The sequence below is a fragment of the Triticum aestivum genome, chromosome 6B (genome assembly GCF_018294505.1).
Source record: "Triticum aestivum cultivar Chinese Spring chromosome 6B, IWGSC CS RefSeq v2.1, whole genome shotgun sequence".
In the NCBI taxonomy this organism is placed as follows: domain Eukaryota; kingdom Viridiplantae; phylum Streptophyta; class Magnoliopsida; order Poales; family Poaceae; genus Triticum; species Triticum aestivum.
The window spans coordinates 140,082,855-140,096,330 of NC_057810.1; the positions used below are offsets into that span (position 1 = coordinate 140,082,855).

At 41.5% G+C, this 13,476-nt stretch overlaps 1 protein-coding gene across 18 annotated transcripts; it reads left to right on the top strand.

Annotated features, from left to right (window-relative positions):
- The first annotated feature begins 3,080 nt into the window (after positions 1-3,080).
- LOC123136201 (uncharacterized) lies at positions 3,081-8,839 on the top strand. Of its 18 annotated transcripts, XR_006466669.1 has the most exons (8): positions 3,081-3,639; positions 3,728-3,761; positions 4,511-4,597; positions 5,147-5,273; positions 6,861-6,985; positions 7,120-7,233; positions 7,336-7,394; positions 7,630-8,839. XR_006466669.1 is itself a non-coding variant. In XM_044555522.1 (7 exons), the coding sequence occupies exons 1-6, from the start codon at positions 3,267-3,269 to the stop codon at positions 7,223-7,225; spliced, it is 852 nt and encodes a 283-aa protein (XP_044411457.1). In that variant the 5' UTR covers positions 3,081-3,266; the 3' UTR covers positions 7,226-7,233; positions 7,336-8,839. The 18 variants fall into 18 exon arrangements, 7 of the variants coding, with proteins under 7 accessions (XP_044411457.1, XP_044411459.1, XP_044411460.1 ...); XR_006466674.1 differs by having other exon boundaries at positions 5,147-5,278; positions 7,336-8,839; XR_006466675.1 differs by lacking the exon at positions 7,120-7,233 and having other exon boundaries at positions 5,147-5,278.
- The last annotated feature ends 4,637 nt before the right edge of the window (positions 8,840-13,476 follow it).

Here is a 13,476-nt window from a genome sequence, read left to right on the forward strand (position 1 = left end):
CGTGCATTGAAGAGCCATGCATTGAATTTAATGTATATGAGTACTCTTGAGTGCTGTAATAAAATGGCACAAAGAGGAAAAAAAGGCTTACGCCCACTGTGTCCATGTGCAATAGAACATGGACTTGCCAAGCTCAGTCAAAGGAATCACTCTGAACATGACTTGCCACACGTACCCATGACAATTGGTAAACGTTTGCAATCAATGAGCCGGCCGAAACTGGGCGGGTCTCCTCCTCGCACAACGCACCTCCACCTGGACCCACACGACCTGCTCTCCACAGAAATCTTATTTCTCACCCCCCACTCGACCGCTTGCCCACTCCCCTCGACAGAAATCTTATCCCCACCCCCACACGAGATCCACATGACATGTATCACAGAGTTATGTAATTCGCTAGAACCAGTAAAAAATTTGCTATTTTTTGCTGGAACCGGCAAATCTTTGCTTCAAAGCAAGCAATACTAGAGGTTTTTGTTGCTTTTTTTTTGCTAGAGTCATCGTTTTTTTAGTCGCGCGGTGGCAAGCAAGCACGAGAAGACGAGGACAAGCGCGGGCAACCGGCGAGCGCACAGGATTTGGCATGTGCTCAGTTGTTGATTTTTTTTTAAGATAGCGAACCACTCGCTCCAAGTGGTGAATGTCATGTCTCGAATTGAGCTTATATATCGGTTAGGATTCCCATACAGGAGCAATGTGGTATTAAGGCCCTGTTTGGTTTCAAATAAGTCACCAACTTATAAGTCGAAAAGTGCAAAAAGTAACTTATTTTGCCAAACAGCCCCAACTTATAAGTCACCCAACTTATAAGTCATAAGTTGCTCCACCCCAACTTAAAACTTATAAGTCACCCTCTTTTGCATGGGTCCCACCACCTGCATGATGTTGATTGGTGTGGGAAGGTAACTTATAAATCGGGTGACAATCAAACGGGTGTGACTTATAAGTCACTGGTTTTAAATCACCTGACTTATAAGTCAGGGAACTTATTGGAACCAAACAGGGCCTAATTAGCTAACCCCCATTCCTTCACATTGACATGGGCCAAATGTAGGCCCAGCGCAGGAAAAACAAGGGACGCGCCAGACTGGACGTTCGTGGACCGAACAAGCGTCAGCTCGTTTTTGAACGATCAGTACACACCAAGAACGAAGAGCAGGTGTTCAGTGAGAATGATGCCAACGGTCTCAATGCAAATAACTACTGGAGCAAAATCTTAATTAAGTGCCAAAAACGTTCTTATATTATGGGACGGAGGGATTATCCAGAAATAAGAGAGGAGTGCTCCTACAAGTTCTCTCAGCGATTAGAGCTTCTCAGCCGTCCGATCATTTTCCTGATGTCATTTGGGCCGTCGGATCTCGGGCTCGGCTCACGTGAGGCGTCAGATATTTACCACATCGTAGTGAGCCGTTAGATAAAATTCCAGTGCCCCCCGGTCGTGGCACCGCGCGTAAATAGCCAGCCCTGCCGGGGCCATTTCGGTCATTTCGCGCACTGGGGTATACTAGTAATTGGCATGTGCTTTGCACATTTATAGCATGCATGTCGAGATTCATGTTGACTTCTTCAATTTTTAAATAGCTAAAACTCATTATTTAGTTTCCTAGTCATGCACCATTTAGCTATAACTCATTCTCGGTATGTTGCTTTTTCAATAGCTTTACATGTTTTTAGCAACTATTTATGCTTTTCTAGCAAGGTTCTGGCATCAATGCGCCGGACATCATCTTATTTCATAATATATATATATATATATATATATATATATATATATATATATATATATATATATATGCTCGATAAACGTGTAGCACTTGACTATAATTATCTTTTTTGCTTGTATACAGTTTCTTATGTCGCATTTTCCCTTTCTTCGAGTGTATATTGTGGAAACTATTATGTCGGTGCGGATCTTTGGAACATGGCGGCCAATGCATCCGAATTGGAAAATCAATTAAAAAATAAAAATTCAAAACTTTCTGAAACTTATTTAACAAACATGAGCTAGCATAATACCCATGTAAAAAGTTTCACGGGGGAATGACTGTCTGGTATCCTCGATAATAAAAAACCACAAGTCCAAAAAATATGAATAGTAACTTTTATATAATATCAGTTTTGTTTTTTCCCCTGTCCAGCACACCACGCTTACACGTGGAATGCACGTCTTACAATCATGGAGTGATTTTTTCTTTTGGAGAAACTTGCTGAATGTAAGTATTGCTTTTTTTAGCTCGTATCGGAAGTGTTGTTCTGCTCCTGGGTTCATATGCACCTAGGATGAACAGTAAATTCTGAAAAAAAATAGAAAGAAAACTAAAGAAATTGTTGGATGTTTTACCAACAATTTTTTTAGAGATAAACATTGTTGGATGTTTTACCAACAATTTTTTAGAGATAAACATTGTTGGATGTTTTACCAACTTGCTAGGTCTCGTGATGGAAAAATATTCCTGGAGGTTTGAACAAAAAAAATTGTTGTTCTAAAGTGCTTTAAAAATGCCCTTTCGAGAACATCATTTTTTTTTGTTTTTGTTGTGGCCTCCACAAATACTTTTTCACCACGAAATTTTGCATGTTTGTAAAACTTTCAACAATGTTTGTCTCGAAAATAGTTTCACATTTTTTTGATTTTTATTTTATTTTATTTGATTTTACTGTTCACCCAGGAGCATATGCACCCAAGTACAGAAACTCCACGTCCAACAAGTATTGGTTTTTTAAGGCAATTTAGCAAGTATTGCTGAGGTAGCAAGTATGGAAGCCCAGCCTCATGACACGGAAAAGAATTTGCAAATTCTGCCTTGGGCTTAGCACGTCCTCCACTCAATCTGCAACAAGGCCCAAGATGTATCACGTATTGGGCCTCTTTTCTGGGAAGTGGGAGGCGATGGTTCCAGAACACCGTGGAGGTTGTTATGTTATACTGTTCATCACGAATCCCACTGCTGTCAGCCGTTAGATTTAGCACACCAACGGTTATGATCGATGATTTAGATCCAATTCATAACTGGTACACTATATAGTAGTATAGATATAGATATAGAAAAGACGACGACTCGCGTGGAGATGACCTAGCCGCCTCCTCCTCTCCCTCCCTCCCGCAGCCGCCTGCCTCCCTCCCTCCCGCACGCCTCCTTTCCTCCCTCCCGCACGCCTCCTCTCCTCCCACCCACATCGCCGCCGCCGCCACCCACCTCCTTGAACTGCACCGTCGGCGGCCAGATCCACCGCAACAAACCCCCCTTCCCTCCCCCCCAACGATGATGAGCAACAGCAGAGGGAGGATGAGGAGCACGACGACGGCGGCGGCGGAGAGCAGCAGCAATAGGCGGCACAGCAGCAGGCCTTGGGCAAGATTCCTCCGACCCCCGTCCTGCGTCACCTCTCCTCCGACCACGCCGCCGTGCTGCACGACGGCAAGTGGGCGCCCGCCCTCCCCGTCCTGCGATGGCCGAGATCCAGTTCGTCGCCCTTGTCCTTGCCTTACCTCACGTCTCCCCCGCCACCACCCACTGGCAGGAGGCCCCCGCCACTCCTCTTGCGCCTCCACCACGTCGTCGTCACTGGGAGGAGGTGCTCATTGCCTCCGGGAAGCACCACGGCCACTGGATCCGTTGCTACGTTCGTCGATCTGTATGTGATTGTTTGTTTTGGACCGTCTCAGTTCTGGTTAACTGGAGCTCATCCATGGTTGTACCTTTTCCCCTTTTTTCCATTGCAGTTTGGTCCGCTATCTACAGGTTCTCGTTGTTCTGGTCAGTTCTTCATGTTCTGTCTTCGGCCAGCCCTTTGCAGGCTGACTCCTTCGCTCCCTCTCTTCTCTGCTTTCCAGGCCCATGCTTGCATTTTTGCGGCCATGTATACATTCGATGTTAGATTTTGTCTATAAAATGGTTGTATTTGTTTTTTGTTCTGTTATTGGTAGAAGCCTAGCATCTAAAATTATTATTCCCTGCTTGTTTTTTGTGCTTGCTTGGCATTTGGAATTGGGGATTTTTGTCACTTCTCTAGATCCTGGTAGGACCTAGGATTTTTTGTACCTTTCTGCTGTATCCTAGAAGTAGCCTATTGATTTGTTTGTTGGAACTGCTCATATGTGTGCGTTGTTGGGGCTACCAAACAAACCGATATTGTTCTAGAAATGATCTATAAAAATTGTTCATTGGTTAGCTGAAGTAGTATGCTGTCAGGAAGACATTCACTGGGCTGGTCCATTTAGGCTGGCAAGCTTGGTTTGCGTCCATCCTGTCTGCTTCTTTTGGGTGTCATCTAGGTTTATTTACTCTTTTAGGTTCCTACTTTAGTGATCATGGATCCTTAGGTTTGTTTGATTTAATGGAATTGGGACCTACATGTTTTTTTCCTATTTGAATGAATGTAGGTTATGTTTTTCTTAAGCATTGAACCTCCTTGCAAAGAATGTGTGGAAATGTGGTTTTGCTCTCTGAGATGGTTGTGCTCAAATTTATGGTTCTTGATTAATGTTTTTTTTACTTTCTGCTAGTTTGTTTCTTTCGGTTTGGTGGTGGCCTTGGAATCCTGTTGACTCTTGGAAACTGCTGGACCCTATTGTTATTCTTTGGTTCATAAGGTCCGTCCTGCTTTATTTTCCGTTACTTGTTATGTGTAATCTCTATTCTTATTTATCTAATATCCTTGTTCGTCCTTTTTTGGTGTGTGTTTATAATTTTTGGGTTGTTCCTAATCATTACAACCATGTCTATTGTGCGTTCATCATGTGTGCCTATGTTTGAGGCTGTTGTGGGCTACTGTCGGATTCTATTCTTACATTTGAGAGGTGGTGGATCATGGTTCTATCCTTGGAGGGGTCAAGATTGATGTTATTGTTAGGGATGATGGCGTGCAGTCTCAAAACATGTTTTCGGGGGCAGTTCAACCTAGATCTCTCTACATTTGTTGCTCCTAAGGTTTCTGTTTAGAGTAAATTGCTCTTGGTACAATTGTTGATGGATTGACCTGCTTTCTCTTTCAGTGCCTTAAGCACCTAATGTTACTGAAAGCTATATATATTGTCATCACCTAACTGTACACACATACTGAAAGCTATATATATTGTTATCTACAGACTCTGTATCATTAAATTTCTGTTTTACATAGATTTTTTGTTTCCTAATGTTAGGTCATATGGTTCAATTGATATTCAGAAGACTTCTTCTTTGCCAAAGATGAGCTCTTGCTCGGTAATTTGCATGCCATGCTGCACATCATTTATAAACTGCAAAGGAGAGCTACTAATCTTAATATGGGTGAGGTACATGTTATAACTCTTCAGTGGTTGTAGCAGCCATATATTTTCATAGCAGAGGAGATGATACATAATATAGTTTGGTCAATGATTAATACATCACTTGAGGTTTATTTTTTACCACTGTCTATGCAAGTTTTGTGGTGGAATGCTTTCCATACGTTACTATTAGCTATGCTTAATTGTGTTTTGCATCTTCCTTGTAGCTCATACATTGTAGGATTTTATAATTAGCAAGAATTTTACATCTCCGGACTGGAAAGCTAGCTGACTTGGCACTATCTTCTTATCTGATTGTGAGATGTGTGATTTTGGGTTACAACCCTTAGTTTATTTCTTATTTTTTTCCCTCTGCTTCCTTCCATATTTTCCTATAATTAATTTAAAGCTTTATATTTTATCAGGTGCATTAGCACTTGCCGCTGCAGCAAGAGTTGCCACCAAATCAGATTATAAGTTATTTAAAAAAATTCTATATTGTGAAGTAGTTATGCCCATCCCATAGCTTAGATGGATCATGTGTTACAATATAAAGTATTTCATCGTGTCTCAAGCTTTCTGTGCTCAATGGTGAAACTTGCCACATGATATTAATATGATCAGCGAAAACCTGAATACATGCACATTTATCTTGACTTTTGGGGTTTGATATTCTTGATGATGTGTGAGGAAGGCTTGGTGCAATAAAAGATTGTAACATGTGTCTTCCTCATTTTTAACGTACCGGAGACATATAAAGAGGACTAAGTTTACAAGTTAGTAATAGGCACTTTATATGTGATGCCATGTGAGGAAGCCCTGGTATGATTCAATAGGAGATGGTAATTTGAGGAAGTTAAGAGCGCAAATTTGTTGCTACCTACCCTGGTTACTAAATTCAATCAGAATACTATAAAAGTACATGTCACTATAGTATTTATATATGGTCCAGTATATGGATGTGGGTCCCTTTTTTAGATTACTGCTACCTTCAATTGTTGGGTTTTCTTAGATTTTCCCATAAACATATGTGGAAAGCTTTCTTTCAGGCGATTGGATGTCACTTAACTATGATTTCTATTATTTTTATAGTATTTTTAAATGTCAAATAGTTATCATGACTTAATGGTGACATTTAAAAGTTGTATATTTGCACATGCATACGGGTATTTAACTTAACATGGTCTACATATTCAAATCTACAGTTCTGCACTATTCCTTTTGGATTACCCAATTATGTTCACTAGAAGTGTGTGATTCCCTTAGGTACTTGCAGAGTTTCCAACAATAATGTTGCAGGTCATTTTTTTAAGTAATACATTTTGATTATGTTCATTTCCTTTTCAAGTTCGGGGACTGTACTAGCTTTAATAAATATGTCGATGTCAAGCTAGATAAACTTATAGCATTTGTTTGTTAACAAAGGATCTTTAAATTCTCCCTTGAACCTCATACGTCGACCTATTTTCTTTACTTCCCTGTCCGTTGACTCATATAAATTATCTTTTTGCACGGGGCAAGATGTGTCCCTAAACCAACAGCTAAAGGAACTCATACAGTGTAATTCATACATTCAAATTTATCGATGTTGATGACAATTCAATAACAGCATCAGTCTAGATTGATCTCCCACCCCGCGGCAATAGGATATTGGCAACTCACTTGGAAATTCATTGAGAATTTACTCTGTTCAGAAGCAAAATCATATTCCGCTGCTCCATCCACTCCGTCCAGGTTCATCTCTCTCTCTCTCTCTCATGTCAAGCTTGATTCCTTGTAATATATTGTGTGATGGAAGTATATGTTTTCTTGCCTTTGGCCGCACTATTTCCATGTGCACTATAATATTTATTCAATATAAAATGCAGATTTTCAGAAATATCAAAGTTTGAGAGAAGCATATTTAGGCCTGAAATTTTTTATCTTGCCAAAACTTCCGTGCATACAGCGGCTTCTTTGAATTTCTGCTTCTAGGAGATGATGTTGGTTCTGAACTTCCATCACATTTATGAAGTTCTATTCTGCTCTAGCTCATGTTTTTATCCTAAATTGAATTAACTGGTTCATTTTTTTTTGTCGATAAGGAACATCATGGCAGATCTGTGGACGGCATCACCACAACCATAGATGGTCTAATCTCGAGGTGAAAATACTCTCTTTGTCTCTCAATTATGTTAACTAAATAGTTACTTGATTTGATGTTGGTTAGGATTTGTGTGGAGTAAGCAACTATTCTGTTTGACCACTGCCAGCTACTTCTAATTTTTGTTAGTCCCATTCTGCAACTACAACTTGCACAATAAGAACATTCAGATAATGTTGCATGTTCTGTCATTGATTGGCCAACTCATTATCTTCTTCTTTTGACCATTTTGGAGAGGAAACCAAAAGAGGAGAAGAAGGCAGCTGAAGAGCATGCTGCCGAAGTGAAGGGTTCTGGCAAGAAGAAAGAAAGAATGTTATCCTACATTCTTTGTATTTTACTCACATTTATAACTTTGCACTAAACTTTATTGTGAAGCATGTTTGTTTGTAATATTGTCTTTAGCAATAGAAGATTTTTATAGCTTCAATCTGCTATGTGGAAGAATATTGGCATTACTAATTTCTCAAAAATAAAAACACTTGCTTTTGCAGCACCGTCATGTTGATCAGTGAGAGGTGAACCAATGAATTCATAAACAGAAATGTTTTGTGTTGCTCTTTCAGTTCTGTCTGTTGTGTTTTCATGTCCATGCTTGCACAACAGCGGTTCTTCTCCAAGATGTGCTCTTTAGTATGGCGTCAGAACAACTAAATTTTCAGTCAAGAACTATTTTCTTTTTTTTTCTACTTGCTCACTAAACAATGCATTGACGTCCTGTTTCTTTCCCAATTCCGTCCACTCATTGCTGATACATGGATTATTTTGTGCGTTGTATGCTTTGTACAAGTTTGGCAATGTCCTTTGTTATTTAAGAGTTCCATTCTGCTTTGTTACCGTAGTAACCATTTGTGACTTGGATACAAAATATTTGGCATGGGTGGTTGAATTTATAAGGACATGCTATCTTACTTGCCATTATGCAGCCTATACCATGCTTGTGTCATGGCAGTATTAACCCCTCCAACATTTGGTAAACGGAATCAGTTCTAATATAAGGAGTTACTTTGAAAATGTAACATATGGATATGAAAGGGCTAGTATATTTTGTACTGATTTACATCATGTGATTCAATACTTTATCAGGTTTCCACATTATTTCTTCATTTCTTATTTTTGGTGTGGTGTGCTGCCCCGATGTGAGTCGACATGAAGAACCGCAACATAGTGAAGGATGAACCATGGTCTGATCAGAACTTCTAGAAGATTGGAAGAAGCGACCAAACCGCAACATGTATTGAAATATGACTATGTGTACCATTAATTTCAGAGATTACCGTACGCAAAGACTGAAGGTTCAGTCTTCTTTTCTTTCTTAGAAGCCTAAAATTCAGATATTACCATACTCATTAATTTCTTTACCAAACTGTGATGTCTTGGTTCCGTACATATGTATCTCACTTATTCTTGAGCAGAATAGTGTGTTATAATCTGTTTGATAGATACCAACAACCAGAAAAACTTGATTTTTTATGCTAATGACTATATCCTTATAGAATGTGAAGGCAAGCAAGAGCAGATAGCAGTAGCCATTCTTGAATGTGTAACCAGTCAGCCATTCTTCAACCAAGGTAATCATTAGAACTGCAATATTTTCTGAATTTTAAATAAAGGTCGATAGTTTCTTGCAGATCAATCATACCTTTTGTATCTACCAAGGAGATCCTTGTGCAAGGATATTTATATTTTAGTTGGTAACTAATTATGCAAATTTGGTGATCTATCTATTTGTTTCACCTTAGAGTTGTTTGAATTTACCAGCCCATAATGTTCACTTCATTGCAAAAATAACTTTTACAAAAAAAACCTATTTGCAAAGTTAACTCATGACGATTTCGCATGTTCCAGTATATGGAGATCCATGTTAGAAATTTCCTATTCGTGTTTTTCTTTTTAAGGGGTATTGAAATAGCTACGGATATGACCCTTTAAAGCTGTGGATATTTCAACAGGTAAATAAGGAAAACAATTATCTTAGCCAGATAGTTATCTTGTGATGTTTCATCTTATAATGAAATTTCATTATCTAAGGCAAATTCATTTCCCTTCCAGCTATGTATGTGCTCAATCTAATTAAAGTGTTTTTAAGTAGCTTTCTCTTTCAATCGTTTACCATTTCTACATTTCTATAATATTTTGTTGTATGCGTCATCTGTGATTTATATTTGTTCTGTAATATTAAATCTGTCAATTGAATTTTAGTCATACTTTTCTTAAATGAATATATTTGAAGGCCTGGTATGTTTTGTTCATGTTTTCTGCCTTTCAAGTGTGTTGGTATCACACCGTTAGTTATTAACCAATACATGTGTTGTTCATGTCTTCTGCTTTGTTAGTCGAGCACAAAAGTAGCACTATGTAGGTAAATTATTGTTGGGGAACATTGCAGAAAATAAAAAATTTCTATGCTTTCACCAAGATCAATCTATGAGTTCATCTAGCAACAAGAGAGAGGAGTGCATCTACATACCCTTGTAGATCGCGAGCGGAAGCGTTCAAGAGAACGGGGTTGAGGGAGTCGTACTCGTCGTCATCTAAATCACCGGAGATCCTAGCGCCGAACGGACGGCACCTCCGCGTTCAACACACGTACGGTTGAGGAAGACGTCTCCTCCTTCTTGATCCAGCAAGGGGGAAGGAGAGGTTGATGAAGATCCAGCAGCACGACGGCGTGGTGGTGGATGCAGCAGCGATCTCGGCAGGGCTTCGCCAAGCTTCTGCGAGAGGGAGAGGTGTAGCAAGGGGAGAGGGAGGCGCCAAGAGCATGGGTGCGACTGCCCTCCCTCCCCCCTCTTTATATAGGCCCCCTAGGGGGGCGCCGGCCCTAGGAGATGGGATCTCCAGGGGGTGGCGGCCAGGGGGGAAACTTGCCCCCCAAGCCAGGTGGAGGCGCCCCCACCCCTAGGGTTTCCCAACCCTAGGCGCAGGAGGGCCCAAGGGGGAGGGCGCACCAGCCCACCAGGGGCTGGTTCCCCTCCCACTTCAGCCCATGGGGCCCTCTGGGATAGGTGGCCCCACCCGGTGGACCCCCGGGACCCTTCCGGTGGTCCCGGTACAATATCGGTGACCCCCGAAACGTTCCCGATGGCCGAAACCTGACTTCCTATATATAATTCTTTACCTCCAGACCATTCCAGAACTCCGCGTGACATCTAGGATCTCATTCGGGACTCTGAACAACTTTTTGTTTACTGCATACTCATATCTTTACAACCCTAGCGTCACCGAACCTTAAGTGTGTAGACCCTACGGGTTCGGGAGACATGCAGACATGACCGAGACGCCTCTCCGGTCAATAACCAACAGCGGGATCTGGATACCCATGTTGGCTCCCACATGCTCCTCGATGATCTCATCGGATGAACCATGATGTCGAGGATTCAATCAATCCCGTATACAATTCCCTTTGTCAATCGGTACGTTACATGCCCGAGATTCGATCGTTGGTATCCCAATACCTCGTTTAATCTCTTTACCGGCAAGTCACTTTACTCGTACTGTAATGCATGATCCCGTGACCAGACACTTGGTCACGTTGAGCTCATTATGATCATGCATTACCGAGTGGGCCCAGAGATACCTCTCCGTCATACGGAGTGACAAATCCCAGTCTCGATTCGTGCCAACCCAACAGATACTTTCGGAGATACCCGTAGTGCACCTTTATAGTCACCCAGTTATGTTGTGACGTTTGGCACACCCAAAGCACTCCTACGATATCCGGGAGTTGCACAATCTCATGGTCTAAGGAAATGATACTAGACATTTTGAAAAGCTCTAGCTAAACGAACTACACGATCTTTGAGCTATGCTTAGGATTGGGTCTTGTCCATCACATCATTCTCCTAATGATGTGATCCCGTTATCAAGGACATCCAATGCCCATAGTCAGGAAACCATGACTATCTGTTGATCAACAAGCTAGTCAACTAGAGGCTTACTAGGGACATGTTGTGGTCTATGTATTCACACGTGTATTACGATTTCCGGACAACACAATTATAGCATGAATAACAGACTATTATCATGAACAAAGAAATATAATAATAACCATTTTATTATTGCCTCTAGGGCATATTTCCAACAGTCTCCCGCTTGCACTAGAGTCAATCATCTAGTTACATTGTGATGAATCGAACACCCATAGAGTTCTGGTGTTGATCATGTTTTGCCCTAGGGAGAGGTTTAGTCAATGGATCTGCTACATTCAGGTCCGTGTGTACTTTACAAATATCTATGTCTCCATCTTGAACATTTTCACGAATGAAGTTGAAGCGACGCTTGATGTGCCTGGTCTTCTTGTGAAACCTGGGCTCCTTGGAAAGTGCAATAGCTCCAGTGTTGTCACAGAAGAGTGCGATCGGCCCCGACGCATTGGGTATGACTCCTAGGTCGGTGATGAACTCCTTCACCCAGATTGCTTCATGCGCTGCCTCCGAGGTTGCCATGTATTCTGCTTCACATGTAGATCCCGCCACGACGCTTTGCTTGCAACTGCACCAGCTTACTGCCCCACCATTCAAAATATACACGTATCCGGTTTGTGACTTAGAGTCATCCAGATCTGTGTCGAAGCTAGCGTCGACGTAACCCTTTACGACGAGCTCTTCGTCACCTCCAAAAACGAGAAACATATCCTTAGTCCTCTTCAGGTACTTCAGAATGTTCTTGACCGCTGTCCAGTGTTCCTTGCCGGGATTACTTTGGTACTTTCCTACCAAACTTACGGCAAGGCTTACATCAGGTCTGGTACACAGCATGGCATACATAATAGACCCTATGGCTGAGGCATAGGGGATGACACTCATCTCTTCTATATCTTCTGCCGTGGTCGGGCATTGAGCTATGCTCAATTTCATACCTTGCAACACAGGCAAGAACCCCTTCTTAGACTGATCCATATTGAACTTCTTCAATATCTTATCAAGGTATGTGCTTTGTGGAAGACCTATGAGGCGTCTCGATCTATCCCTATAGATCTTGATGCCTAGTATGTAAGCAGGTTCTCCAAGGTCCTTCATTGAAAAACACTTATTCAAGTAGGCCTTAATGTTGTCCAAAAGTTTTATATCATTTCCCATCAAAAGTATGTCATCTACATATAATACGAGAAATGCTACAGAGCTCCCACTCATTTTCTTGTAAACGCAGGCTTCTCCATAAGTCTGCATAAACCCAAACGCTTTGATGATCTCATCAAAGTGAATGTTCCAACTCTGAGATGCTTGCACCAGCCCATAAATGGATCACTGGAGTTTGCACACTTTGTTAGCATTCTCAGGGTCGACAAAACCTTCCGGCTGCATCATATACAGTTCTTCCTTAAGATGGCCGTTAAGGAATGCCGTTTTGACGTCCATTTGCCATATCTCATAATCATAGTATGCGGCAATTGCTAACATGATTCGGACGGACTTTAGCTTCGCTATGGGAGAGAATGTCTCATCGTAGTCAACCACTTGAACTTGTCGATAACCGTTAGCGACAAGTCGAGCTTTATAGATGGTAACATTACCATCCGTGTCCGTCTTCTTCTTAAAGATCCATTTGTTTTCTATCGCTCGCCGATCATCGGGCAAGTCTGTCAAAGTCCATACTTCATTTTCATACATGGATCCTATCTCGGATTGCATTGCTTTGAGCCATTTGTTGGAGTCTGGGCCCGCCATCGCTTCTTCATAGTTCGAAGGTTCACTGTTGTCTAACAACATGATTTCCAGGACAGGGTTACCAAACCACTCTGGTGTGGAATGTGTCCTCGTGGACCTACGAAGTTCAGTAGTAACTTGATCCGAAGTACCTTGATCATCATCATTAACGTCCTCTTCAGTTGGTGCTGGCACCACAGGAACATCTTCCTGAGCTGCGCTACTCACCGGTTCAAGAGGTAGTACTTCATCAAGTTCCACTTTCCTCCCACTTACTTCTCTCGAGAGAAACTCTTTCTCCAGAAAGGACCCATTCTTGGCAACAAAGATCTTGCCTTCGGATCTAAGGTAGAAGGTATACCCAATGGTTTCCTTAGGGTATCCGATGAAGACACATTTTTCCGACTTGGTTTCGAGCTTTTCAGGTTGAAGTT